This window comes from Zootoca vivipara, chromosome 6 (genome assembly GCF_965207765.1).
Source record: "Zootoca vivipara chromosome 6, rZooViv2.hap1.1, whole genome shotgun sequence".
NCBI lineage: Eukaryota > Metazoa > Chordata > Lepidosauria > Squamata > Lacertidae > Zootoca > Zootoca vivipara.
The window spans coordinates 9,408,004-9,435,909 of NC_142589.1; the positions used below are offsets into that span (position 1 = coordinate 9,408,004).

The window sequence follows — 27,906 nt, forward strand, 5'->3', positions numbered from 1 at the left end:
CTTTTTTAAGACACCGTCTTATAACTTTTTCCCCTCAAAAAAACACACAGTGGCTTATTTTCAGGGGGTGTCTTTTTTTTAAAAAAAAAGTGCTGGTACAACTGGGACCCACTGGCTCAGGATGCTCGGTGCTCTCTTCTGCACATTGCTGGGCGCGTTGTTGGCGCTGCCAGTTCCGAGCGCCTGCAGGGTGGGGTGGGGGTTGGCAGTGCTTTAAACCCCCAACCCTGTAGAAAGCAATGGAAGTTATGGACCGTAACAATCCTTAAGAGGCGCAGGTCTTAAAAAACCCCTCGTATCACCCTTGAAGCACAGCCTTCCAAAGTCAGGGGGGAAGAGGTCTGTTTAGACAAAGGAAAGGATCGGGGGTGATTCTGCGCCCTGGGACCCACAGAACTACTTTAAAAATCCCAACCTGGGGGGGTCAAATAGTGAAGCCCCATAGCCCTGTAGCAACAGAAGGCACATTCTGAAGCACCCGAGCTGTTCGTTTCCATAAAAAATCCAGGAATTGTAAAATTAACAACAATAATGGGGGGGGGCACTCTATCCAAAGAGTTAAGAAGGAATGGTAAAGTGTTGAGTTATATATGGAAAAATATGGAAAGGAAAGTTAGTTAAAGATAAAAAATAAATAAAGATAAAAAATAAATAATTATCGCAAGGGAAAAAATAACATCATAAAGGGTAATAATATTAAATATAAAATAGACAACACAACAGAAAAAGCAAGTATATGACTAAATGAGATCGCACAGGAGTGAGGGAAGTGGGGAGAGAGGGAGGGGGGTAAGGAATGGAAGGAGGCAATGGTTGGAGGAGGGTATAGGGGGATGAATTAAAGGAAAATTAAGACTGAGAAGTGCATGGATTTTGTTTTTTTAAAGATGCAAAGGCTTGCAATCAGCCAAAGTATAGAGCCCAACTTCCAGGAGACTGCGATCTACTTGCGGATTTATAAACTGGAGGTGATCTACCCCCGTTTTATTGGTGTTCAGGTCAGAGTTGTTTTTAGAGAGAGGAAATATCCCATTTTTGAGGTTAAAGTAAAAGTTCCTGACCTTTTTTTTATAATGAGGAAATGCTGCTAAAACTCCGTTCTTCATTCCACGAAGGGGAGAGGGGGCGGGGCCGGGTGCTCAAAGACAAAAGAAATGGAAAAGGAGATAGCGATCAACTCCAGCCTCGCATTCATGCAGCCGTCGGGAGAGGCAGGGGCTGCAGCCGCGTGCTGCTTCACAAACAAACGGGGGAAAGTGCTTAGAACCCAGAGAATCCAGCTGAAAAACACGAAGCAGCAACAGCAATTGCACACACACCATCCCAAGCCAGCACAGTAACCAAGTCCCAAAAGCAAGAAAGGACTCAGCAAACACTGCTGCGGCCGGCGTTGCTGCTGCTGACTCGGGGAGCTCAGTGATCTCTTCCGCACAACGCCTATCACTATGGCTTATTTTCGGGGTACGGTTTATATTTCTCAAATGCTTAGAAATGCTGCTATGGCTTATTTTATGACTACACCTTAAAAAGGGGGAAACACGGTAGGTATAAAGCAGCTGAACTGAAGCACTTAATGCTGCAACATTTTGTCGCAGTACCCCGCTTGTTCTTGCCTCTGCCCACTCACAGATCTAGTATATTTGCCCCTTCCCCTTGCTCCTTTCTTTCGTGGTTCATCTCTTCAGGCGGCTGAGACCTCATTGAAGGGGAGATGGCAGCAAACATAGAAAATTTGCCCGAAAACCTTCTGTTGGATATCTTCATCATGGTTCCAGCATGTGACCTCATTTGCAATTGCCGGCTGGTCTGCTCTCAGTGGCGGGACTTGGTAGACCTGCCGGTTCTGTGGAAGCGCAAGTTCCAGAAAAGGGACCATGACTCTTCTCCACAGCCATTGGCTTTCTACATTTTCTCCCGCCTAAAGAAGAACTTAATCAGGAACCCTGATGGCCAAGGTATGTCCCCGTTTATCTGGGAAAATAGAGATGCTTTGGACAGAGCGCCATGCAAGCCCTCCTCTCCTCCTCCTTCTCCCCCCACCCCAACCCCGTGGAACAGCTGATCATATCGCAGGTAGGCAGAGCTGCAGTCTTGACAGAGCAGCAGTTTCCTGCAGGAGGAGAGCCTTCCTCTACCCCTTCCCCACCACCACCACGGAAGTGGCCAGGAGAAAGGGCTCCAAGTGCCCTCTCTGGCATACGTGCCATAGGTTCGCCATCACTGCAATCTACCACAATGTCTGAAATAAGGATGGAACTACTGTATACAGAGGCGATCAGGACAATGTCCTGGCAACTGCTACTACTTAGTGGTCTAAAATGGATAAAGGACAATATTATCAATCATCACAAACTTAGTTTCATAAGCAAGCAAGCCAAAATGCATCCCGACAGGACTTTGGGCTTTGGGCTTGGCTACCAAATGGTGGTATTCAGGACAATCCAAAGTGCGGCGCGACTGCCAGATCGCCAGCAGGCCTGTTTGGAGACAGAAGGAGCAGTAGCGGTAAAAACAGCTTGCCATGACTGTGGTACGTGCTGGCAGTAGCAGCGATAATCTGCAAGGCCTCGCGATGGCCTTGAAAACCAGTTATAGCCCAGCCGTCTATCTTCTAGGTAGCTAGCTCTACGCACGCACACACACAAACATTGTACCATATGTATATAAATAATTGCATATTCTAAATAGCCAAGCACCTTGTTTTTTCCAGGTGTGGGAACCGAGAGGTTGCTGAACTACAACTCCAGTCCACCCCAGCAAGCAAGAGAAATGGCCCAGGATGATGGAAATTGTAGTTTAGCAACATCTGGAGGGCCAACGTTTCCCTACACCTGCTCCTCGGAGTAGACCTGTTGGAATTAATGGACCCAAGGTAATAATGACTGCCTGATTTTTGCCCCTTCATCCTGATTGTTTGCCCCACATTTAATAATACTGGCTATCTATAGAGCAAATTCATTTGTGGGGAGGTTTTATGGCATTGCGTCAAGAAGTCTGATTTTGTTGTTGTGATGTGTTGCTTGCACACGATCGCCAAACCAGCCTAAATCTGAGACTCTGACCTTGCCATTATTCAATTGAGTCCCTCTTGGAAACAGTGACAGTCTGAAAGTGGCCTAAGTCATTCTTGTTTTCTTTCTAACCCACGGGCTGCTTCCATGCACTCAAAGTCTCTCCCTTCATTTTCCCCATCACGCACGCTGCGTCAGATGGTCTGGACTCCTGGGAAATCCAGAAACCTGCCTAGGGCCACTGGGAAACTGAGGAACTGTCCATAGGAGACTCAATAGTCGTCCGTGCAAGAATCAACCATTATCAAATGGGTACTTATTGGGAGAATGATGAAGATGCTCCTGTTCAGCTCTACAAATGGTTTGCTGCACGTAACGGGTGAGGAACCTATCATTGTCTTAACTCAAATCCACTTAACGATGAGTTTTCCTTTGCCCTGGTGCGGGATCTTGTGCTTCACACTGTATTCTGCATAAGGAGAGCACACACCCCCTCAATAAATAAAACCCATAAAAATGCAATGGTCACAAAAAGATGGAGCAATTTGCATCACCAAATCCTATAATGAGCTGTTCTTTTTGTTGTTGTGGGGAGTGGGGAGAGCTAGGCCCCCAGTGGCTTTCTATAAAAAGGGTTCCTAGCAGGCCATCATTCCTTGCCTCTGTGTAGGAGAGGGCAAACTTTCTAGGGAGCTGGAGGTGGCCTATGATTGCCTCTTAGAACATGTGGTTCAAATGCTGTGGGTTAAAGGTCAAGGTCAAGGACCCCTGGACAGTTAAGTCCAGTCAAAGGCGACTATGGGGTTTCAGCGCTCATCTCGCTTTCAGGCCAAGAGAGCCGGTGTTTGTCCAGAGACAGCTTTCCAGGTCATGTGGCCAGCAGGACTAGACCGCTTCTTTTGCAACGGGACACTGTGACGGAAGCCAGAGCACACAGAAACAGTGTTTACCTTCCCGCTGCTGCGGTATCTATTTCTCTACTTGCACTGGCATGCTTTCAAACTGCTAGGTTGGCAGGAGCTGGGACAGAGCAACGGGAGCTCACCCCGTTGTGGGGATTCGAACCGCCAACCTTCAGATCAGCAAGCCCAAAAGACTCGGTGGTTTAGACCAGAGCACCACCCACATCCCCCAATGCTGTGAAGTAGTGATGGTGGTGTGGGAGTAGTGATGGTGTCCCTTAATGTCTCAGGTCTTGCAGCAAGTCTCAGCTCATCACCTTGAAGGACGAGGGCTACTGGGACGAACTGATGGATCAAGCCAGACCTTTGATTGTCGTGAAGGACTTGTGAGTGCCAAGTGTCCTGTCCTGGTTGGGGCATAGGGAGGGGGGACACCCCAAACAAAGTTCTCAGCATCTGTGAGATCCCAAGGATTGATGTGGTCAGTGAATTAGAGGCAGAGGGAAGGGTCTGCTTGGACCTAGGCTTCAGCCCCAGGGGCAGCTGTCTGGATGAATGAAGGCTGCCATTGGCCATCACTTCCAAGGTGGCACAGAGAGGGCAGTGGTTATCAAGGGTTTCAGGCCGAGGACATTCCCAGTCTTAACTGGAGATGCCAAGAGTTGAACAAGAGACCTTCTGTATGCCAAGCATACAGCCCTTTCCTGCATTAGGGATTGCAATTCGCTTATTTAGAGTAGCATCCAGTCCAAATTAGTTACCAGATGTGTTAATCAGGAAGGCACTGGGGATCCATCTTTTAGTTTTATTTTGAAGGTTAACAAGACACTTCCTAATATTTAGTCTCTTCACTTCCCTGACCAAAGATACCCAGAAATATAAAAATGCAGGTACCAGGATCCAGTGCTTTTTTCTGGGGGGACGCAGGGGTACACATACCCCTAAACATTTTGTGGCTCTATCAGGGGAAGAACCTAAAAAAATGTAGTTTCTTCTCTAGCACGGTGTATCGTCAGCTGTGTTATATGAAGTAATACATGTTCTTTGTACTTTTGTCCATTTACTGTATTTATTTTTCCCGATTTGAACTATAACATGGTGATTTTATTGAGTCAAAATGAGAGTACCCCTAAACATTTTTTTGGAAAAAAGCAATGCCAAGATCTCTCTCAATCACCATGTTGTAGTGGCAGAAAGAGTGTTGGTTGATGTGTCCAGCTGGATCTCAATTTGTCCCAGGCTCATATAATTTCTCTTCCCCCGCACCAAAAACAGCTTTTCAAGAAAGCCTGGTTCACACTATAAACTGACTGTGAAGCTGTTGTCCGCAGACTCTGAAGTCCTTGAAGAATATCAATATGAAGAAGCTGGTGTGTCATACTGGTTTCTGGTGAGCTGAGCCTGAGGAGAAAATGGAAGCTTTGTTAAATTAGTGGAGGGTGGTCTATGAGGGTGAAAGGGGTCGCAGCAACTTCTTGTGTAAATATTTCATAAAAGAGATATACCACTAGATTGTGGAAAACCTCAAAGTGTCTTACTGACAAGCAGCTCAGCTGGTTGACTACCTGTGAGCTTCCTCCTCTTGCTTAACATTAGGCAAGAGAATTGGGACAAAACTAGACTTGGTTGACTGCCACAGCCTCTCCTTGGCGCTGACTTCCCAACTGTTGGCTTCCACACACACACACACACCCCTTCTGCCCCTCCAGCCACCGCTGTGGGGGAGAGGTTGTATCCTGGAAGGGGTAGTTTTCTCTCTGCAACCTCCCCCAGACCCAGCAGCCCCCTCCTTTCTCTCTCCTCTCCAGGTTTCACACGCTTTTCACAACTACCCTCAAGGTGTCCGTCATATCCTCTTTGAACACAAACGGCAGGAGAAAGCCTATTCCAGGCTCCTTAATTTCCTCTTCCCAGAGCAAGGCCCAAGTGAAGACAGGCAGCCATTCCGGGGTGGAATGAGGGTGTTGCAAAGCAGCATCACACTTCACCCACCACCAATGCCAGATGACAATTGCTACCTCGATCCACCAGAGCATTCCAGCAGTGACTGAAAAACCTTATTTCATACCGCCTTATTTGTATGGTGACTCCGACTCCCCCCCCCCCAGAAGCTGTCACTCCTTCCCCAAAAAAAGCTCAATATACTGGGAGTAGATCACAGTCTCTAGAGAGTTGGGCATGCTGCTTTGCATATGCAGAATGTATTCACTTTAGCTTGGGTGTGGACAGGCCATCTCCTTGCTGCTGTGTCTGCCCTCCTCTCTGCAAGAGAAGGCCAGGAGATCTGGCTTCCTGTAAGCCTATACATTTCTTAATAAAGCACTGGAACAGATCATTCTCTCGTCTTTGGCCTCCTTCTTCGTCATACCTTCACCCAGCCACTCCCACGAGCCCTCCTCTGGGTCTACGGTTCAGAACACCCTGGTACCAGACTTTACCTTCAACGTGACCTGGAAGGCATGAACAAAGATCCTGGCCTCTAAATGGCTAATATCACGCTAACCCCACATGCCAGCCAAGTTTGATTATTGCCTCCTGTTGGAAAGAATGGAGTTCTGCACAGATAGTGAATGAACAATCCTGCAAAAGTGAAGCTATGAATCAGGAAATAGACAACATAAACCAGTGTTTCTCAACCTTTTTTGGGCCATGGCACACTTGTTCCGTGAAAAAAATCACGAGGCACACCACTATTTAAAAAGTTAAAAAATTTAACTCTGTGCCGCCCTATATTATAATTATGACTGTAAGAAACACTTGCCAAATATTGCTTTCCGGCGGGTTAGTGTTGTTTATTGGCGGCCGCCAGGCACGTGACAATGCAAATCGCCCTTCTCGTCGTCGCACGTCGCGGCACACCAGCCAGCGTCTCGCGGCACACTAGTGTGCCGCGGAACAGTGGTTGAGAAACGCTGACATAAACAATCATTTCTCAAGCAGGTCATATTCATTCAGCTAGAAACTAGCTCAAGGTGGACAAAATAGCAAATAGACAGTGTTATAAGAAAAAACTGCTCCTTTTTCTTTATGGGGTATATAAGAGCCTGTATAGAGTCCTTAAGTGGGCTCCCTATTGGTAGGAGAAAACAACAGAGGCCAACGAGCGAATATTGAGAAGCAAAGCAGCTAGTAAGCCTGATTTTTATTAAACTGTTGCAACAGGGTGCTCACATACACACACCCCATGCAGGAAGGAGGAGGAACCCAGAATATTGGTGTGCAAGCTGTTATACAGTGGTTCCTCCAGTTGCAGAAGATTTCGTAACTGGAGGACCTGCTTCTGCGCATGCATGAGCGGCAAACCCACTTCCGGGTTTGCCACGTTCACAAACCGAAGATTACATTACCTGAAGGTAATGTAACCAGAGGGTCCACTGTATAGACCAGGGGTGCCCAAACCTTTTTTCAAAGAGGGCCAGATTTGATGAAGTGAACATGCGTGACGGCCGACCACAGTTCTAGAGCTTTTTTTTACAATTTTACTCCAAAGTTCTAGTTACAGGTAGATAGCCATGTTGGTCTGACGTCGTTGAAACAAAATAAAAAAAATTCCTTCCAGTAGCACCTTAAGAGACCAACTAAGTTTGTCATTGGTATGAGCTTTTGTGTGCATGCACATGAAAGCTCATACCAATGACAAACTTAGTTGGTCTCTTAAGGTGCTACTGGAAGGAATTTTTTATTTTGTTTTTACTCCAAAGTTGTTGAGCTTTTTATTTTAGGCCCCCAAACGGACTTTGGACATGCCTGGTATAGACTTTTGAAATTGCCTACCCTGTAGCTCAAGGCCACCCCCACCCCCCAATACATCATACATGCATCACTGAAGGGGTGGTCTACAGCTGAAATCCTGTCTTCCAGGATACCTAATAGTCACTGATTGCATTATCTGGGGCAGTCTGGCCATTCTTTTGTGATGGTAAATACTCAGTTCCTGAATCCAGATCACAGGCTCACCCTATTCATACACAGATATGCCCTTAAGACAGGATTTGTGAGCAAAGAGACAATGGGGAGGTTTTCCCATTTCCTTCCTCCTTGCAGAGAAAAATTTGAGGTCAATTTGGGAGAGTCAAACTGGTTTCAGGACTTTTTTCATGCACTGTTTCAAACATGTGGTTTATATATTTATTTATGTATGTGTTTGCCTGGTACATTTATGAACATTTATTTTACATTTTAGACCTTATAATTATCATAACAGTACTATTCCAAACAAAAATGCCTCTGGCCTTTTTTTTGCAAAGTTGTTTTAAACATTTTTTTCCATTTCATTGTAAATCATTTCCCAATATGTATTATTTAACCTTTTTGCATGCGCGACACATATGAAAAAAGGGTCCCTCCATTTCATTACATTTCCAACACAGATCAGATTCTGCTTTATACAATCTATTCAGTGTTGGATACCATCTATGAATCATTTTCATATAGCTCCCTTTCAAGGTAAAGCATGCAGTAAATTTCAAATCTTTTGTTGCAACACTTTCTTCCAAAGTTTCTCCCGAAGTTTTAGGTCAGGGGCCAGCAAACTTTTTCAGCAGGGGGCCAGTCCACTGTCACTGTCCCTCAGACCTTGGGGGAGGGGGGCAGACTATGTTTTAAAGAAGAAAAAAGAACGAATTCCTATTCCCCACAAAAAACCCATTTTAAATAAAAGGACACATTCTACCTATGCAAAAACATGCTATTTCCTGGACCGTCCGTGGACCGTATTGAGAAGGCGATTGGGCCAGATCCGGCCCCCGGCCTTAGACCCATGATTTAGGTCTATGTTGTGCCCTATATCCATTGCCCAGTGTGCTACTGATGCTTTGACCAGCTCATCTTTTGTTCCCATTCCCCAAAGTGTGGGTGGTAATCCAGTCAGAGGGGAAAAGAGGCAGACGCGGGTGGCACTGTGGGTTAAACCGCTGAGCCTAGGGCTTGCTGATCAGAAGGTCAGCGGTTCGAATCACCACGAAGGGGTGAGCTCCTGTTGCTCGGTCCCAGCTCCTGCCAGCCTAGCAGTTCGAAAGCACGTCAAAGTGCAAGTGGATAAATAGGTACTGCTCTGGCAGAAAGGTAAACGGTGTTTCCGTGCGCTGCTCTGGTTCACCAGAAGTGGCTTGGTCATGCTGGCCACATGACCTGGAAGCTGTACGCTGGCTCCCTCGGCCAGTAAAGCGAGATGAGCTCCGCAACCCTAGAGTCGTCCGCGACTGGACCTAATGGTCAGGGGTCCCTTTACCTTTATAGAAAATGAGCATCCTGAACGCAGGAATACATAGCTGCCAATTTATCCCTTTTTTAAAGGGATTTTCCCTTATGCTGAATAGGCTTCCTCGCGAGAAAAGGGAAAACTTGGCAGCTATGGGAATAGTGTTACTGGAATATCAAGTATAGTTTCAGATTTGCCAGGCTTGTGCTGAGGGCTGTCTCAAAAATGAAGTGGTGCTAATCATATATAAAAAAAATTGGTTCTAGTCCTTGTCGAAACCTCAAATTTCGTTCCTTAGGGTAGGACTTTAGGCTTAGGGTGAAGTAATAAAATAAGAGGAATAATAATATTTTCTCAATTATAACTACATTCCAGAGTGGCACCAAGCACCCAGTGTCTATAAATTCTAATGATAATACTGTAAATCGTTACACAAAGTTTAAAGCATAAACGCATATGATTAAAATCTGCCTAAACAGAAACACTGTCAAAATAGAGATCCGTAGCTGAAATGCGCAACGAAGCATCCCCATTTAAAGACCTACTTTAAAAAATAGTTTTAAAATAGCAACGACAGGTGTCTCGGGTTGAGACAGCAAACGGAACTGATGAATGGCTTCTCGGAAGCGAACCTGGAAATCCCCAACTGTTGACTGAGAACAATGGCACTACTCTAGCCTTTTCTCAGCTCTGTGTTGTGCCTAGGTCTAGGATTTCCCTTCTTCTGGGAGCAGAAGCAGAGGCCTCTTGGTTGGTGGAGGAAAAGCACCGGGCGGGACTTCCCCCGGCTTTCCATTTTAATATTTCCTCCTGCAGACAGCTGGATACTTTCTGTTTCTCCCTTTCTCCCACCCCCTCCCCTTTTTTGCATTCCCTCCGTTTTGCAACTGGGTGCTGCTCGGGGCAGAGACTCCTTTTCCATTGCTCCCCTGGAAAGGTAAAAATCCAGGAGTTTTTCGGTTTTTTAAAGGGATGGGGACCTCGTGCAAAGCAGCCAAGGGCTTAGGTTGGTTGTTGTTGGGTGTTTTGTTTGTTTTTGCTCGAGTGTGTTTCGCGAGAGCTTTTTGCACGTGAGAACGCAAGAGGGGTCTGTAGGATGGAGTGGGTGGACAACCCCCCCCCCGGGTGCATTCCGCAAAAAAAAAAAAAAAAATCTCTCCTTAAGCCCTGCAAAGCTTACCGATACCAGCATAGAGGCAGAAAGAGGTTGGAGACGTACTACAAGCGGGGGTGGGGTGAGATCTTGAGGCTTCTGTGTGTAGTTTTGGGCGGGGCAGGGGTCGGGAGAGTTGTTGCTGCTGTTGGGGTCTTGCTTTTGAGCAGGCATCCCCAAACTTCGGCCCTCCAGATGTTTTGGACTACAATTCCCATCATCCCTGACCACTGGTCCTCTCAGCTAGGGATCATGGGAGTTGTAGGCCATAACATCTGGAGGGCCGCAGTTTGGGGGTGCCTGCTTTTGAGCATCCTGTTGGGGAAGCTGGGTGACCACAGTGAGAACAGTATACAGTACTGGGTTGATCCGATGCTTTTACATTAAATAACCAAGCGAAATATTTTTTTTTGTTTCACTTTATGATGTATATAAAACAGATTGCAGTTGGGTTAAAACAACAAAGTGCAGGTAAACAATATTAGTGTTATCCAATGATCAAGTATACTTCCAGATTTGTGATGAAAAGGTTGTTTGTTTGTTTTTTAAAAGTGTTGAAGAATAAACATTCGGGCTGAAAAGGGGCCGTATTTGATGCTCTTCGTCGCAGGGCTGTTGTGAGTTTCATTTGCTCAAAAATCGGAACTGGAAACTGGCCGACACCTCAAGAGTTGCCCCAAGGCATTCTCTCTCTGGCTTTGCCTTGATTTGATTGCAAAAAGAGATTAGGCAAAATGGGCTGATTTGCTTGAAGGGAGGCGAGACTGATGTTGCCCACACGTTAGATTTTATTTTCTGATCGCTTCCCTCCTTGCAAAAAAAACCCCCAATATTTTTGGGAAGCAGGTTTGTTGTGGAAGACCATTCCAATAATTTATAATTGCACAAACGCTTGTCATATTTCAAAGAGGACGCTAGGATGACTCTCATTTTAAATAGGTAAAGGTAAAGGGGCCCCTGACCATCAGGTCCAGTCGTGTCCGACTCTGGGGTTGCGGCGCTCATCTCGCTCTATAGGCCGAGGGAGCCGGCGTTTGTCCACAGACAGCTTCCGGGTCATGTGGCCAGCATGACAAAGCTGCTTCTGGCAAACCAGAGCAGCACACGGAAACGCTGTTTACCTTCCCGCCGGAGCGGTCCCTATTTATCTACTTGCACTTTGATGTGCTTTCGAACTGCTAGGTGGGCAGGAGCAGGGACCGAGCAATGGGAGCTCACCCCATTGCAGGGATTCAAACCGCCGACCTTCTGATCAGCAAGCCCTAGACTCTGTGGTTTAACCCACAGCGCCACCTGGGTCCCTTGCCTCATTTTAAATACCTCCTGCTAAATGTAGGCTGTATAGAAGCTGAGGGGGGTGGGCAGGAGAAGAGAAGAAAGCAAGTCTTCCGCCACCAGTTATGTTCATCTCTCATCCAGAAAGTATAGCCAGAGACATTTGGCAAATTTTAAAAATCACGATCACTCGTAACTGAGTAAGATTGTCTTCCAAAAACATGGTTTTAACAATGAGTCCGTAAGTAACCGTGGAGGCCAATTCTGGATCCACACGTCCTTCCACAGTCGGGACATTGGTTTCTGGGCGGGAGTTGATCACCGTGTGTATTTGCCAAGTGTGCCTTCCTCTTAGCAAGTTTCTCCCTTGCGTCCTGAGTTCGAGTGTCTTCAAAGCCCATGACACCTTTGGTAAAGGCTGTTCTCCAATTGGAGCGCTCACAGGCCAGTGTTTGCCAGTTGTTGTTGTTTATACTACATTTTTTAAAAATTGCTGTGAGATAGTCTTTAAACCTCTTTTGTTGACCACTGGCGTTATGCTTTCCATTTTTAAGTTCGGAATAGAGTAGTTGCTTTGGAAGATGATAATCAGGCATCCGCACAACATGACCAGTCCAACGAAGTTGATGTTGAGGAATCATTGCTTCAACACTGGTGATCTTTGCTTCTTCCAGTACAAGGAGCGTCTCCACCCCATCGTTCTGCCCGGACACTGAGGTCCAGTACCGAGGGCCTTCTGGCGGTTCCCTCGTTGCGAGAAGCCAAGTTGCAGGGAACCAGGCAGAGGGCCTTCTCGGTGGTGGCGCCCACCCTGTGGAAAGCCCTCCCATCAGATGTCAAAGAGAAAAACAGCTACCAGATTTTTAGAAGACATCTGAAGGCAGCCCTGTTTAGGGAGGCTTTTAATGTTTAATAGATTATCTTATTTCATTGTTCTGTTGGAAGCCGGCCAGAGTGCCACCGCCCAAACCATGTGGCTGTCATGGCATTGGGATGTTTTTAAACCTTTTAAAGCCACACCCAAAATTAGAAATGAGTTACATAAGTCAGGAACAGGAACCACTGTTAGTGCTTTCTGTTTTGTTGGGGCAGAAGTTAAAGGGGCTCGGCTGATTTCAAACACTGTAGATAGATATTAAAATCCCTAAATAAAGACTGGTTTATTCCAATAGGCCTTTGGGAACTGATGTATTTATTTTTATTTTTAAAGAAAGGGCTTTTAAATAGTGCATGGCTGTATTTATTATCTGTATATTAATTTTTTTTATAAAATAAATATTGTTTCAATTCTATTAGTGGCTTAATGACTAATGATTACCTTTTATGTGTTCTCAGCTTTTTGGTTTTTATCTCTGTTGTTATAATTTTTGTAAGCCGCCTTTAGTCCTGGTCTGGAAAGAAGGCGGGTTGTAAAATATAACGACAACAGTAATAATAATAATGAATTCATATTACAAATATTGCTGCTATTGTTTATACCCCACCTTTCTTCCAAGGTTCCCTGCCGATCCCATCATTTTATCCTCACAACATCCCTGTGAGGGAGGTTAGGGCTGAGAGACAGCGGCTGGGCCCAAGGTCGCCCAGTGAGGTGGGATTTGAACCCTGGTCTCTTCCAGGTCATCTAACCACTTTGCCAGACTTCTTTTTGTGAATAGCCATCAAATGGTGTCAAGAACTAACCAGGGAATTCCGTTTTTTATGCCATGAAATTTTGTCAGAACTGTTGGGGAACTGCCAGGCATAGTAAGAGAGCAGGGCCCCCCAGCAGATTCCCCACAGATTTTGACACTCAGATAGACACTCACGGTTTGCAGAGGCTCCCAAAATCCACTTAACCCATAATTCCGTTTCCAGTGACAACCGGGTAGAAGCTTCTAAGGAAATTCAAGAGAAAGCAGGGCTTTCCCTGCTGTTCCTACTCGACCCCACATATAATCCTCTAGAGGTATACTGCCTTGACAAATGGAGGTTCAGACCAGCTATAATAAGAGCCAGTGGGGGGCACTTATCTCTAGTTTCATCAGGGCATGAAGGAGATGGCCTGCTTCCCTCTTGACCGAACACAGTGTCAGGTATATTGCCTTGGAATATGGAGGTTCTGTTCAGGTGCTGAGACCAATACACTTCTGAAACACCAGGGATGGGGTGGGGGGACCAGTCTATAAATTATTTCATGCTAACCCTATGCCAGGATATATTTACTTTTTTTGCAATGTTTTATTGTTTGCTTAAAATTAATATTATACCTTATGGGTCACTTTTACTCATAGAGTAGACCAGGGGTCCCCAGACTTACCGCGCAGCGGGCCGGTGCCCGCCACGCCGACCGCGCAGCGGGGGCGCGCCCGTGCGCTTGCGCACACGCACACGGTCGGAAAAAAATCGCCAAAAATCTGGGTCGGGAGAGGCCCATACGCATGCGCACAAAGGATTTTCGGCGATTTTTTGCCGATTATTAAGATTTTTAAGATCGTCACTGCGCCGCACGCCGTAAGAGCGGGCGGCGGCAGCGGGCGGCGGGGGTCGTCGCGGGCCGGATTGGGAGGCCGATTGGGCCGCATCCGGCCCGGGGGCCGTAGTTTGGGGACCCCTGGAGTAGACCCATTGGACCTCAGGCATACCCAATCATTTTGATGGGTCTCTACTCTGAGTAGGAGTAGTAGGGGAGATAGCCCCCCCTCCATAGGTGATCATTTACAAAGGCCTCTTCTGCACTATATATTTAAATAAGTGTTGCGTCACACTGTTGTGGGAAACTATAGTTCCCATAATTCGGGAGGGGGTGCTTTATAAATGTAGAACGTGCATGCAACCATGGATTCAGAGGCCTAACCAAGCCAGGACACATTTGATGCCTCTGGACAGCATGGCCTCTACCTATAAAAAAGAACTACAGTTCCCAGCACCCTTTGCAAACTACGGTTCCCAAGGGAGGACGTAATGTGTGTTCGATGTGCTTTAAATGCGGTCCTTCCCAGCAAAAATGTATAAGACAGGGACAAATATCTGCTGGAAATGTAAAGAAATAGAAGGCACCTTTTACCATATGGGGTGGTCTTGTAAGGTAATAACTCGGGAAATTAGAATATCATCGAAAAGTGCATTTATTTCAGTAATGCAATTTATTATTATTATTTTCTTTTAATTTTTACAAATGCCTTCTTTTGGAAATTCCTCACAGTAATAAAACAAATAGTTACAATAATACAAAAATAAGTATCGCTATTAGATTTCATTAGATTACATTCCATTTATAATTGACCTGCCTAACGACAAATAATTACAACAAATAAAGGCTTGACATATCTCGCTTTGCATGTCATGCATCTATCTCATATATCGGTTTCACCTTTTAAGTTGCATTACTGAAATAAATGCGACAATATTCTAATTTTCCCAGTTTCACCTGTATAATGATTTTAAATTAACTTTTATTTTTTAAAAAAAACAGAGGCTTTTCTATTAGGAATTGTAGGTGCTGATATCCCAAGGGAGCAGAAAATACTCTTTATGTATCCGACGACAGCCACACGGATGCTATTAGCCCAGGGATGGAAAGAAGATAAAGTCCTTAACAGAGAAGAATGGCAAATTAAACCGTTGTTGGACTATGCCAAAACGGCAAAGCGGACCGGAAGGCTCAGGAACCAAGAAGACCAAAACTTCAATAAAGAATGGGGGGGGGGGAATGTATATTTTATCTTGGAGACCACTGCAAGCAGATGAAAACAATAGCAGGATTGCAATAACACGTAGCAAGTACTATGGAGTTATTTAAAACATGGGACTATGGGAAAAGGTGCAGTAGAAAAGGTTTAATAACAGGACCCATGGAGGAGAAGTCGAGGGATTCAGAGGAATCTTTTAATTGTTGATGTGTATGGTTGTATTGTTATGATTTTATATTCAAATAAAAATTATTTCATAAATAAATAAATAAAGTGGCCCTTCGCTCAACAGCCCTTTAACTGATTTCTTTTTTTCTTCCTTTTGTGCAGACAGCTGAGACCACCCCAGAGTAAGATGGTGAATATCGGAGATTTGCCGGAAGACATTCTGATTGACGTGCTGTGCCTGGTCCCCGCCAGGGAGCTGGTTCTCCGCTGCCGCCTCGTTTGCTTGCTGTGGCGCGACTTGGTGGACCTCCCTTCGCTGTGGAAGCGGAAGTGTCACCTTGAAGGGTTCCACCCCCGTGCGCCGGACAGGAACGTTCCCGACTGGAGGATATTCTACTTCCTCTCCACCCTGCGGAAGAACTTAATCCAGAACCCTTCGGCCGAAGGTTTGTTTGGCGCAGATTTTGAGCTGATTCGCATCACCCTTTCTTCAAACGTCGGTGGGGTGGCGTTGGGGTTGAGCTGGGCCTCAAAAGTCTGGAGGATGGGATGCGGCCCTCGAGGCCTTTCTGTCTGGCCCTCAGGAATTTTGCACGAGGGCCATCTAGTTAAACCCCCTGCAATCCAGGAATCTTTCGCCCCACGTGGGGCTCGAACCAGTGACCCTGAGATTAATGAGTCTCATGCTCTACCGACTGAGAAATGACTTCATGCTGCATTTGTCGAAAATAAACTTGCACAGATGTTGGGCTTTTTCCAAAGGATCTGGTAAAATGTCAGGAGCCGTCAGAGCGAATCTGAGCCTTGAAAAGCACATCAGGCTGAAAGAGGAATTGGAAAGGAGTGCCTCTCTTTCAGCTTCCTCCTTCAGCTCTATGTAGTTGCCAAGGGACTTGGAAAAGGTCACTGCCAATTGGACAGTGACGGTCTCCTCTGCTTTCATTGTATCTTCTCTCTCTGCTTTTTCCCCGCAGCGGGCTTCAACTCCTGGGAAATTGAACAGAATGGAGGGGACCAGTGGAAGATTGAGGACCTTCCTGGAAATCACGGGAGGGAATTTCCTTACCCGCATGTCCGCAAATACTTTGTGACATCTTATGGGTGAGGATTGTGGGTCTTGCATGAAAGATCTTAACGTTGTACCCAACAGATTTCTTCCCTTTCGGGTGCGCCAGTTTGCACCCAGATGCCACCCTCTGGGTTGTCTCCAGCCAAGTCCTACTGAGAGATAAGCCAGCTGAAATTCCTGGACCTAAATCAGTCTTGAGGACTAGTAGCTTCCATTTTTTTTTAAAAAAAAAATATAAATGAGATTCCTAGGGTGCGCCGGTTTTCTTCCAGATTCCGACTACGTTCTACTAGAGAGTTGATCCATTGAGGGGGGAAATGGACCAAAGTCAGTCATGTCCCTGGACTGCAGTGGGTCTACTCTGAGTAGGACTAGTATTGGAAGCAACCCATGCTGAAAGGTGAGATAAGACTGGCCCCATTGTCTGGTTGCCAAAGAGAGCATGAAGTGAAGTCATTGTGGCTGCCTGTAAGATGCGGGTGGGGAATCTGTAGCTTTGAGAAGTTGTTGAGCTCCTAGTAGCTGTGCTCCAGGATGATGGGTTTTGGAGTCCAGCGACACCTAGGGGCCACAGGTCCCTCATCTCTGTGTGAAAATAAGGTAGAGTGGTTATTGTCATGGAATTCTACTTGATCCAGAGCAGAACTCCGACATATAGTTAGCAGAGTAAAAACTTAATTATTGCAAGATTCCCCAAAAATAGAGCAGAGGCAATTGTATTTCAAGAGCTTTACTGCTACTGAAGGCAAAAGAGCAGGCACCCCCAAACTGTGGCCCTCCAGATGTTTTGGCCTACAACTCCCATGATCCCTAGCTAACAGGACCAGTGGTCGGGGAAGATGGGAATTGTAGTCCAAAACATCTGGAGGGCCGAAGTTTGGGGATGCCTGCAAAAGAGCATAGTGGTCACAAATAAAATACATTCAGGATTGGCACTGTCCATAAGAAACCCAGTTGCAGCAGACTTAACTTAAACTTACAATAACTTATAAGAAGTCTAAACCTTAACAGCAAGCATGTACAGAACACCACACCAGAAGGAAAAGAGGTAGAAATAGGAAGTGAAACCCAGGTTCCTTCTGGCCTTACTTTTATAGACAGCGTGACCTTGACTGAAAGAGATAACAGAACCAGTTTTAAGCCAGCTGTACTCAGCTTCTCTGAAGGAATAACCCAAACATCACGAACCTCCTGCTTGTTTCTGTCACGCGGAGAAGCTTCCAGAGCCCTCTTGAATTAAGTAGAATAGGAAAGAGATCTCTACACCAGTGTTTCTCAACCAGTGTGCCTCCAGATGTTTTGGGACTACAACTCCCATCATTCCTGACCACTGGCCTTGCTAGCTAGGGATGATGGGAGTTGTAGTCCCAAAACATCTGGAGGCACACTGGTTGAGAAACACTGCTCTGCACATCAGATCAATACTTTCCGCACTAAGAAATGCAAACTGACAGTTATGGTGGTAGCCAGGGGCGGTAAAGGCAAGTGATGGCCGAGTTCAGGGATGAGGAACTCTGTAGTAGTCAGCGTGGGATAATGGGACACGTTGTCATACAACATCTGGAGCTTCTCCAGCTCCGCATTAAAAGGAAGCGGAGTTCTGACGGTGTTAGCTAGGGGCAGCAAAGGCAAGTAACAGTTCAGTTCAAGGATGGAGAACATGTGGCTTTCAGGATGTTTTGGACCTCCCCCCTCAGCCAGCAGAGATGCTGGGAATTGTGTTCCAGAGGGACGCAGCTTCCTCACTCCTCCCGTAAAATTGGGTCGACGCGTTTGTTTGCTCCCTTAGTCCTTCTGTCCTCCCTTAAATTTGGGCTGAGACTTTCCAGACCCGGAAGCTGTTTCCAGTGCTTCAGCTCAGCTCCGGAAGAGACCAAGCGGAGAAAACCCAGTGCTTTTTCTCTGGTGGTGTGCAGTTCTGCCACCGTTTTTTGTGGGGGGGAGAAGGAGACCAGAGGGCTCTCGGACCCCGTCAGAGTATCACGTCTGCTTCCCCGAGGCTGGGAAAAGTTTGCCCAGCTTAGGGAAGGAGGCACAATGCGCTGACAGGATTTTGGAGCCCTGCAGCCTCCTTCCCAAAGCCAAAATACCAAAAAAAAGAGAGGCAACACGTCGACCAATTCCAACTGGTGAAATGTATCTGTTTTTATCTTTATAAACTATAACAGGGGTGGCCAACTTCAAAGAGACTGCGATCTACCCAGAGTTAAAAACTGGGAGTGACCTACCCCCCTTTTTGTGGGGTTCAGGTCAAAGTTGTTGTGCTTTTTTTTAGGAAGGAGGAAGGCCCATGTTTTGGGGGGGGGGTTTCATGTAAAAGTTGTTGGAAGGAAAGCCCTGTTTTTGGTGGTTCAGTTCATTTTAGGAGTGCAGGGCAAAGATGTTGAGCTTTTTTAGGGGAGCCAAAGTTTTTTAGCTTCTTTGGGGGGAGCCACTGATCTACCGGTGATCTACCACAGACGTCCAGTGATCTACCGGTAGATCACGATCTACCTGTTGGACATGCCTGAACTATAACGACATGCGAGACAGTGATCCAAGGTAGTCATACTGTTTCGGTTTGGTCTTCTTCAGTTTTTAAGCTACAAAAAATAAATCAAATAAATATATATCATTAATTATGTCATACGTTATATTAAGGCCAAAGGCCAGCATGAACATGAGTCTATACAGTCCACAATATCTTAACATTGAAAAAATACAGCCAAATACAAAAATGAAACAATAATAAAACATACCTTGGTGTTTGTTTACAATCTGCGGAACAGGGGTCATACACATATGTAACCCTTGCTGCCTGAAGCATATGTGTTATGCTTTTAAGATATTGTGGACTGTATACTGGTAGACTCATGCAAAATAGAAAAAAATTCCTTCAGTAGCACCTTAAAGACCAACTAAGTTTTTATTTTGGTATGAGCTTTTGTGTGCATGCACACTTCTTCTGATACACTTGAAACAGAAGTGTCAGACCCTTATATATATACAGAGCTGCACTGTTGGCATTTGATGGCATACACTGTTGGCATTTGATGGCATACACTGTTGGCATTTGATGGCATACATCAAGTGCCAACAGTGCCCTTCAGCTCTCTATATTGGACAAACAGGCCAAACCCTACGCCAAAGGATAAATGGACATAAATCTGACACCAGGAACCATAAGACAGAGAAACCAGTAGGAGAACACTTCAATCTCCCAGGACATTCTATACAAGATCTCAAAGTAGCTGTTTTATTACAGAGAAATTTCAGGAACAGACTGGAAAGAGAAGTTGCTGAACTGCAACTTGTTACCAAACTTAAAACCATGGAGACCTGGTCTGAATAAAGACATTGGATTATTATCTCATTATGCATGATCAAGCTTTCTTTGGCGCCTCAGCCCTTGCTTTCCCCCCCATGACTAATTGCAGTCATCAGCAGTCGTTAACAGCCATCTACAGGTTTACCACTCCCATCAGCCCATCACCCATTCCCTCCCACCCCCACCACCCTGTGTATATTAATAAGGGTCTGACACTTCTGTTTCAAGTGTATCTGAAGAAGTGTGCATGCACACGAAAGCTCATACCAAAATAAAAACTTAGTTGGTCTTTAAGGTGCTACTGAAGGAATTTTTTTCTATTTTGCTTCGACTCAGACCAACACGGCTACCTACCTGTATAGACTCATGTTCATGCTGGCCATTGGCCTTAATATAATGTATGACATAATTAATGATATATATTTATTTGATTTATTTTTTGTAGTTAAAAAACTGAAGAAGACCAAACCGAAACAGTATGATTACCTTGGGTCGCTGTCTCGCATGTCGTTATAGTTTATAAAGATAAAAACAGATACATTTCACCAGCTGGAATTGGTCGAAGTGTTGCCTCTTTTTTTGGTATTTTGGATCAAGTGTGCAACACAGGGGTTGTTCCTTCCCAAAGCCAGGCAGGGGAGGCCTCTGCACATGGGCAGGAGCATCAAGCAGCTAACCCACCCTCACTGCCCAGCCTTGGCATCAAGCTACGCCCCCTCCCCCATGCGCTGCCCCCCCTCCGCTGGTGAATACCGGCACTTTCCCCCCCCCCTAGAAAAAAAAGCATTGGCACTTGCGGCCCTGTGGAGAAGAGATCAAAATGTCCCAACGGGAATCTCAGTGGTGTGGCCTCCCTCTCTCTCAAGAAAGTGACTCTGAAGGTGTTTGTTTGCTTGTTGCAAACCTCCTCCCCCCCCCCCGCCACATGCACTCGCCCCCCCCCTTGAACCATTGGTCCTTTTGAACACCTCAAATGTGCCTTCGCAGGCTCTGTCTCAAAAACCAGCTTGTTACCTTAAAGGATCACGGCTACTGGGATCAGCTGATGGACGAGGTCAAGCCAGATATTGTGGTGAAGGATTGGTAAGTAAATTGGGGTGCAGGGGGGGGAGAGAATCAGAGAAAGGAGAGTACAAAAACGGAGGAAGAGGCCTCAAGTGGTGATAACAGCACTGAAAGCCCAATGTATTTGCTATGGAATGAGACACACTTAATTCCTTGCAGGAGCAACTATTTGCAAATGTATGTTCACCGTTAAGCTCCTTGAATGGGGTAGTGGCCCTGGGTCTAGAGCAGGCATCCCCAAACTGCGGCCCTCCAGATGTTTTGGCCTACAACTCCCATGATCCCTAGCTAACAGGACCAGTGGTCAGGGACGATGGGAATTGTAGTCCAAAACATCTGGAGGGCCGGAGTTTGGGGATGCCTGGTCTAGAGATTACTATTTCTGCAGCAGGGTCTCTGCCTCCAGCATCTTAGAGCTGACCAATAAGCACAAAAGTGGAGCTTTTCAGCCACTGAGAAGGAGTCTTCTAGCCCTTTGTGCCAACAGGAGCCAGAGGAGGCGAGTCGGCCACTGAGAACGGGCTCCTAGGGTCCCTCTAGAGAAGGCAAGCTGGGAACGAGTTGTTCTGTGTGCTTCAAAGCTATAAACGAGCTATAAACTGTAAACAAGTTGATACATTGGCAGGATTTTAAGTAAACGCTTGCAACTAGTAGAAAATTAGATAAAATTAAGGGAAATAATAATTGGATAAGTATAAGTATGGAAAGAGGGATGCGGGTGGCGCTGTGGTCTAAACCACTGAGCCTAGGGCTTGCCGATCGGAAGGTCGGCGGTTCGAATCCCCACAACGGGGTGAGCTCCTGTTGTCCCAGCTCTGGCCCACCTAGCAGTTCGAAAGCACGTCAAAGTGCAAGTAGATAAATAGGTACCACTCCAGCGGGAAGGTAAATGGCGTTTCCTTGCGCTGCACTGGTTTGCCAGAAGCAGCTTAGTCATGCTGGCCACATGTCCTGGAAGCTGTACACTGGCTCCCTCGGCCAGTAAAGCGAGATGAGCGCCGCAACCCCAGAGTCGTCCACGACTACGGTAGACCTAATGGTCAGGGGTCCCTTTACCCTTTACCTTTTAAGTATGGAAATGCAGCAGAACTTTGTTTATAAGGTATAGGTAAAGGGACCCCGGACCATTAGGTCCAGTTGTGACTGACTCTGGGGTTGTGGCGCTCATTTCGCGTTACTGGCTGAGGGAGCTGGCGTTCAACTTCCAGGTCATGTGGCCAGCATGACAACTTTGTTTATATAAGGAGCCAGAAGAGGGTATGGAGGGAAGTCTAGAGATTCAAAGAATCTCAAAGAGAAGCTTTGTGAAAATGTGTCTGTGTAAATCTAGATCTGGTAGAAATGTGACTTAACTTAATTGTGGAAATGTAACTTCCACAATTAATTTTTGAAAAATTTACAAAAAAAGCTAAGCATTTAGGGGCACTGAAATGTAAGGTTTCAAGGGAAGGATGTCCCAGCTTTTATTACGTGGAACTTCTAAAGTCACCCTGAAAAATGATACTGCAGCACTCCAAATCTTTGCCCGTGAAAGTAGCAGATCCAGGCAACATGTGGAGATCTGCATTGATATTTGCAATGCATCCCTCATTATTATTATTATATAATCCTATATAATAAAGTGCAAGTGTCTCTGCGTCCAGTATTCCCTGTGTCCCTGGGTTTGCGCTACTGCTCATATGCCCCACGGACACAGAGATTGGATGCAGAGACTGCACACACACACATGCTCCCCACCCCCCACCCCTCTGCCAACCGCCGCTCCCGGCCGGACAAGCGCCTCACTGCGCGAGGAGGAGGCTGCTTCCTTTGCCGCCGCCGCCAAAAGAGGCCGAATCGCGGCCTTCTCCTGGGCGCCTGCTGGCCAGCTGGGCTCAGCGGAGCGCCCCGACGAAGCGGCGGCCGTGGGAGGGGCCAATTGACCCCCCCCACGTGCCGCCGCCACCGAAAAAGGCTGAATGTTCTAGTGCCCGTTTATTAAACAGGCTGAATGACACTAGTTATAAGATAATTGCATAATCTTAGAAGCAGGTGTGGCTGTGAGCAGGTTAGGTGACCATGCCAGATGGAGGTAGGGCTCCTTAACTTCCAAATTTGACACCACACTACTGACCTCCAGTGACGGATTTATATACAGTGGTACCTCGCTAGACCAAAACCCCGCAAAACGAAAGTGTTTTGCGATCGCGGAGGTGCTTCGCAAGACGAGGTTTCCTATGGCCGCGCTCCGCCTAGATGATTTTTTCGCAGCTTTTTTTTTTTTTTGCCGCATCCCCATTGACACTCTCAAGACGAAAATATTCGCTCTACGGTGCGACTCACGGAACGAATTATTTTCGTCTTGCAAGGCACCACTGTATAAGCTAAACAAGCTATAGCTTAGGGCCCCAGTATCTTGGGGCCCCCCAAAAAATTAAAGGAAAAAAACAGTGGATGTACATTTCCAAAATATAAGATAAAAAAACAAATAAAATGTGCAAATGGCTTTAGATACCTATTAGGCCCATAAATTACCATAGAGCATATATTCAACACAAAAAACAGTGACAATTTGTTGTTGGCAAAGGACAGCTGGACATATAAAGGACCCCATTACCTTCAGTAGCTTAGGGCCTCATCAAACCTAAATCTGGCCCTGGACCTCCCCTGCCGTCACACCCTGATGCCACAGAGATGCAAGGTTGTGACATCCTAATGTTCCTCCCGTTCTGCATCCCAGGTACGCCGCCCGATACGATTGCGGCTGCCGCTACCAGCTCTCCGTGGAGCTTCTTTCCGCAGACTACATCGTCCTGCAAGAATTTCACCCCGAAGACGTGGTCATTGAACAGTGGAGTGATGCAAAGTGGCACGAGGTGAAGGCATCAGGGTGGGGTGGGGTGGGCCTGGCTTGGCTCTGCCTGCCCCCAGAGCACAACTGCAAGCTGGGCATTTGTTTTTTGCCGGTTTGCACATAAAATATTAACATTGTGGTCCTTGTGGGGCTTGTGCAGTCCAGCATCCTGTTCTCAGAGTGGCCAATTCGAGGGCAGAAGCAGCGATCTCCCTACCTGTGATTCCCATTAACTGGTATTCAAGGACACCAGTTGATTCATTTATAAAAAAAATATTTGTAGACCACTATTCGTTTTAAAAAAAAAACCCACCAGAGTGGCTTGCAACATATAGAAGACCATATAGTTAAAATCAGAAACTGTGGAAAGATGTGTTCTTAATTGTCTGCACAGGCCTGGAGGAACAGAAAAGTTCAGCAGGTGTTTAAACGTCGGCACAAAAGGCGCACCTGCCGAACCTCTAGTGGCAGAGAGTTCCACAGGACTGGGCCAATGACACTAAAGCCTCGCTTTCTTGTTGTCAAGTGAGCTATGCCAACTCGGGGAATGACAATAATGTTCCTGCGGAGGATGTCAATGATCGAGCTGGGAGATAAGAGTTCAGGCGACGCTTGAGGTAGCCTGGATCTAAAGTTGTTCAAGGCTTTGTAAATTAGTGAACTTGAACCAGGCTTGGCAGTAGACAGGCAGGCAGTGGAGACGCTTTAACAACGGTGTCATGTGGTCTCGACCCGTCAGCAATCTGGCCGCAGCATTCTGCAACCGCTGGAGCTTCCGAACCACCCCCAAGGGCAGCCCCAATGTAGAGCGCATTGCAGTAATCTTGCCCATTGACTACGGTGGTCAGGTAACTTCGGTAGGTCTACTCTGAGCAGGTCTGCAGCCTTAAAAGATCAGGAGAGGGCTGCTGCCTCTGTGCCTCGCGAGGTTGCTGATGTCGCAACGTCCGATTGGCTACTTGGAGAAGAGGCTGCTGGGATGTTCGGACCTTTTGCTTCTTTATCCCGCAAAAGGTGGCCTTACGATGCGATCAGGCCCAGGAACTTTGCAGCATCCAAACCTCTTCCATCTCTCTCTCTCTCTCTCTCCAGGTCTCGCATACGTTTCACAATTACCCTCGTGGTGTCCGCCATGTCATCCTTCGCCACGGAGGCGAGGACACCCAGTACTGGGCAGGCTGGTACGGCATCAGAGTCACCAACAGCAGCATCACCATTGGGCCGGAGGTGGCAGATTGAAAAGTCGTGGCGCTGAGAGGCTTGGCTGAATTTTTTTAGAGAGACATATATACATATATCTATAAAAGCTCCGTTTTCAGCACTTTTTCTCTCGCGTGGTTGATGGCCGAAGCATCCCTTCCTGGCCCCTTTAAATTTGCACAGCCAATAATCCTTTTCCATTGCCACCTTTGACAGGAATCCTTTTTTTTGCAGACAACCTGTTTTGCCAGTTTATTTAGAGTAAGTTGGCTCTCTGCAGTGCTCATTGGCTAGCCCTTGTGTCAGTCATGGCTGCGTGCCGCGCTGGTTGGTTGGCCTGTGTGTCCGCAGTTAGGACGCTGCTTCCTTTACGCCTCAAGAGCAGAGTTGGTGTTTATGTAAGTCATAAAGCCAGTTTTTTTGTTTTTAAAAAAATCTCCCAGAGGACCAAATAAATAACCACACTTGGAAAAAAAAAGTAATCAGCCAGTTTAAAAGAAAGTTGGGGGCTTTTTAGTGGTGGGGGGGAAGGTTCAGGTTTAGTGGTTCAGGGGAAAGCTCCTGCGTGAAGCCCAGAGAGCCACTGCCAGTCAGTGTAGGAAACACTGACCTAGATGGACCAACAGGAAAAGGCACTTTCCTGTTTAAACCAGCTCTTTATTCTAACCGTGAGGGGTAGCGTCTTCTAATTTTTATGGGGAGGAAGTTGCTCATTGAGAGAGCCATTGCTCTGTATGCAGAAGGGATCTCCCACACCTCCGGGTAGAGCTGGGGGCGCTCCCTGCCCAAGACCCTGGGGATCCACTACCAATCAGTGTAGACAGCACCAAGCTGCATGGATCTGGTGGTCTGACTAAGGCAGGGGTCCCCAAACTAAGGCCCGGGGGCCGGATGTGGCCCAATTGCCTTCTAAATCCGGCCCGCGGATGGCCACAAGGTGGTGGATTGGGCCAGTATTTTCAGATCACTGGATCTGAAAGGCAAGGATGTGGCCATGTGCTCCAGCTTTAGAGAGCAAGTAGGAACAACTTTATGGTGGTGGAGAGTTCTATGAATGGATGCATCAGCTGCAATGACAAAAAAAATGGAACCTCCAGCTTTAGACGCAGTCTACCTCCAAATACTTCTCGCTGGGCCAAAACAGCAGCAAATGGTTGCCTGCTGCGGGAAGTTAGAGCTGGATGCTCTGGAAGTTAGAGCTGGATGGACTTTTCATCAGATACCAGCAGGGCTTTTAGGAGTTTTATGCCTTCAGGCTCTGATCGGGTGCCACACAGAGGGAAGAACGGAATCTGGTACCTGAATTGTGCTGGCTTTTGCTTAGAGAATGAATAGTACCTCAAACCTGGGTAGGGGGCAGTTGTGTGGGGAGAGGCCTTAGCTTCAGCCCAACCTAAGACTCCTGCCCTTATGGCTCTTTTAAGATCGGCATGTCCCATTGTAAAGCTTTTTCTCCAGGAGGGCCAAACCTGTTTTCAGGGTCTTATGTCTGTTTGCTAACATTTCTTTTCCACAGGTAGGTGGAGAGTTAAAATCATGCCCGCCTCACCAGCAGGGGGCAGCCTTTCTCACCACTTTGCAGCTGAAAGTGCCTGTTCTTGTCTGGTGTTTGCTCCTTTTGCTGGAAAAAACAATGCAGCGACTGTTTTGGCACATCTCAAAAAGATCTCTTGTTTTCCTGTTTTATGATAGTGGAGGCAGGAGGATGCATGTACAAGTAATAAAATAAAATTAAAAAAACCTATTCAAACACCTATTTGCATGATTCCAGAAACCTCCTGCTCGGATTAGCAATGGTGTATCACCTAGACGCAGGTGGGGTTGTGGGTTAAACCACAGAGCCTAGGGCTTGCCGATCAGAAGGTCTGCGGTTCGAATCCCTGCAACAGGGTGAGCTCCCGTTGCTCGGTCCCAGCTCCTGCCAACCTAGCAGTTCGAAAGGACGTCAAAGTGCAAGTAGATAAATAGGTACCGCTACAGCGGGAAGGTAAACGGTGTTTCCGTGTGCTGCTCTGGTTCGCCAGAAGCGGCTTTGTCATGCTGGCCACATGACCTGGAAGCTATACGCCGGCTCCCTCGGCCAATAATGCGAGATGAGCGCCGCAACCCCAGAGTCGGTCACGACTGGACCTAATGGTCAGGGGTCCCTTTACCTTTAAGCTTCAGGCCACCCCCCAATACATCATACATAGATCACAGAAGGGGCGGTCTACAGCAGAATCCTGTCTGGCAGGAAACCTGTTAATGGTCACTGACTGGATTACCTGGGCACCCTGGCCATTCTTTTGTGATAGTTAATTACGGTAGTTCCTGAATCCAGGTCACAGGCTCACCCTATTCATACACAGACACACCCTTAAGACAGGATTTGTGAACAAAGAGGCAACCGTGGAGGCTTTTCCTATTTCCATCCAAACTGCAGAGGAATATTTGAGGTCACTGAAAGAGTGAAAATGGCTTTAGGATGGTTTTCCTGTCCTGTTTCAGACATGTGGTTTATATATTTATGTATGTTTGCCTGGTACATTTATGAACATTTATTTTATATATTGGAGACCTTAAATTCTTATAACAGCTGGCTACAATGGAAAAGGAGGCTGTGGTTAGGCCTACTGGAAGGCTGGAGGGAGAACTGGAAGAGGTGTCACAATCGCACACCTTGATCCTGAGAGTGAAAAGGATCCCTCCCTATTCTCAAAGCCTGGAGAGATGGCGCATGACATTTGTAGCCGCCAATCTTTTTCTCCACGGAGGCGTCCATGATTCTCTCCCTCCTCCTACACAACCACCTAGATCAGAAGTGGAGATTTCCCTGTATGATTTTGGGCCTTATGGAGAAGGGAGGAGGAGTCTTTTGGGCGGGAGTGTGTCCTGGTGCCTTTATTCATTTGCCCCCATTGTTTATTTCCTGCATGTTCCGGTCTATTTGCTATTTTGTATACCTTGGGCTAGTTTCTAGCCGAATGATCATGACCTGCATGAGAAAAGACTCACTGTTTACGTTGTCTATTTCCTGATTCATAGCTTCACTTTTGCAGGAATATTCATTCAC

General features: G+C 46.6%; 1 protein-coding gene and 1 pseudogene across 2 annotated transcripts; both read left to right on the forward strand.

The window, feature by feature from the left end:
- Positions 1–1,688: 1,688 nt before the first annotated feature.
- LOC118086844 (F-box only protein 44-like) lies at positions 1,689–6,243 on the forward strand (annotated as a pseudogene). The gene is made up of 5 exons (XR_015950308.1): positions 1,689–1,955; positions 3,210–3,390; positions 4,204–4,299; positions 5,189–5,303; positions 5,722–6,243. The product of XR_015950308.1 is annotated as an F-box only protein 44-like (transcript).
- Positions 6,244–9,873: 3,630 nt separating this feature from the next.
- LOC118087792 (F-box only protein 6) lies at positions 9,874–26,598 on the forward strand. Its single transcript, XM_035120778.3, has 6 exons — positions 9,874–10,050; positions 15,543–15,826; positions 16,355–16,481; positions 20,744–20,839; positions 23,541–23,676; positions 24,747–26,598. The coding sequence occupies exons 2-6, from the start codon at positions 15,568–15,570 to the stop codon at positions 24,891–24,893; spliced, it is 765 nt and encodes a 254-aa protein (XP_034976669.1). The 5' UTR covers positions 9,874–10,050; positions 15,543–15,567; the 3' UTR covers positions 24,894–26,598.
- Positions 26,599–27,906: the final 1,308 nt, after the last annotated feature.

Excerpts from the sequence above, each read along its gene's own strand:
- LOC118087792 (XM_035120778.3), top strand. The coding sequence starts at position 15,568 with ATGGTGAATATCGGAGATTTGCCGGAAGACATTCTGATTGACGTGCTG. Across the intron at positions 20,840-23,540 it reads GATATTGTGGTGAAGGATTG|GTACGCCGCCCGATACGATT; the intron begins GTAAGTAAATTG and ends TCTGCATCCCAG. Across the intron at positions 23,677-24,746 it reads GTGATGCAAAGTGGCACGAG|GTCTCGCATACGTTTCACAA; the intron begins GTGAAGGCATCA and ends CTCTCTCTCCAG.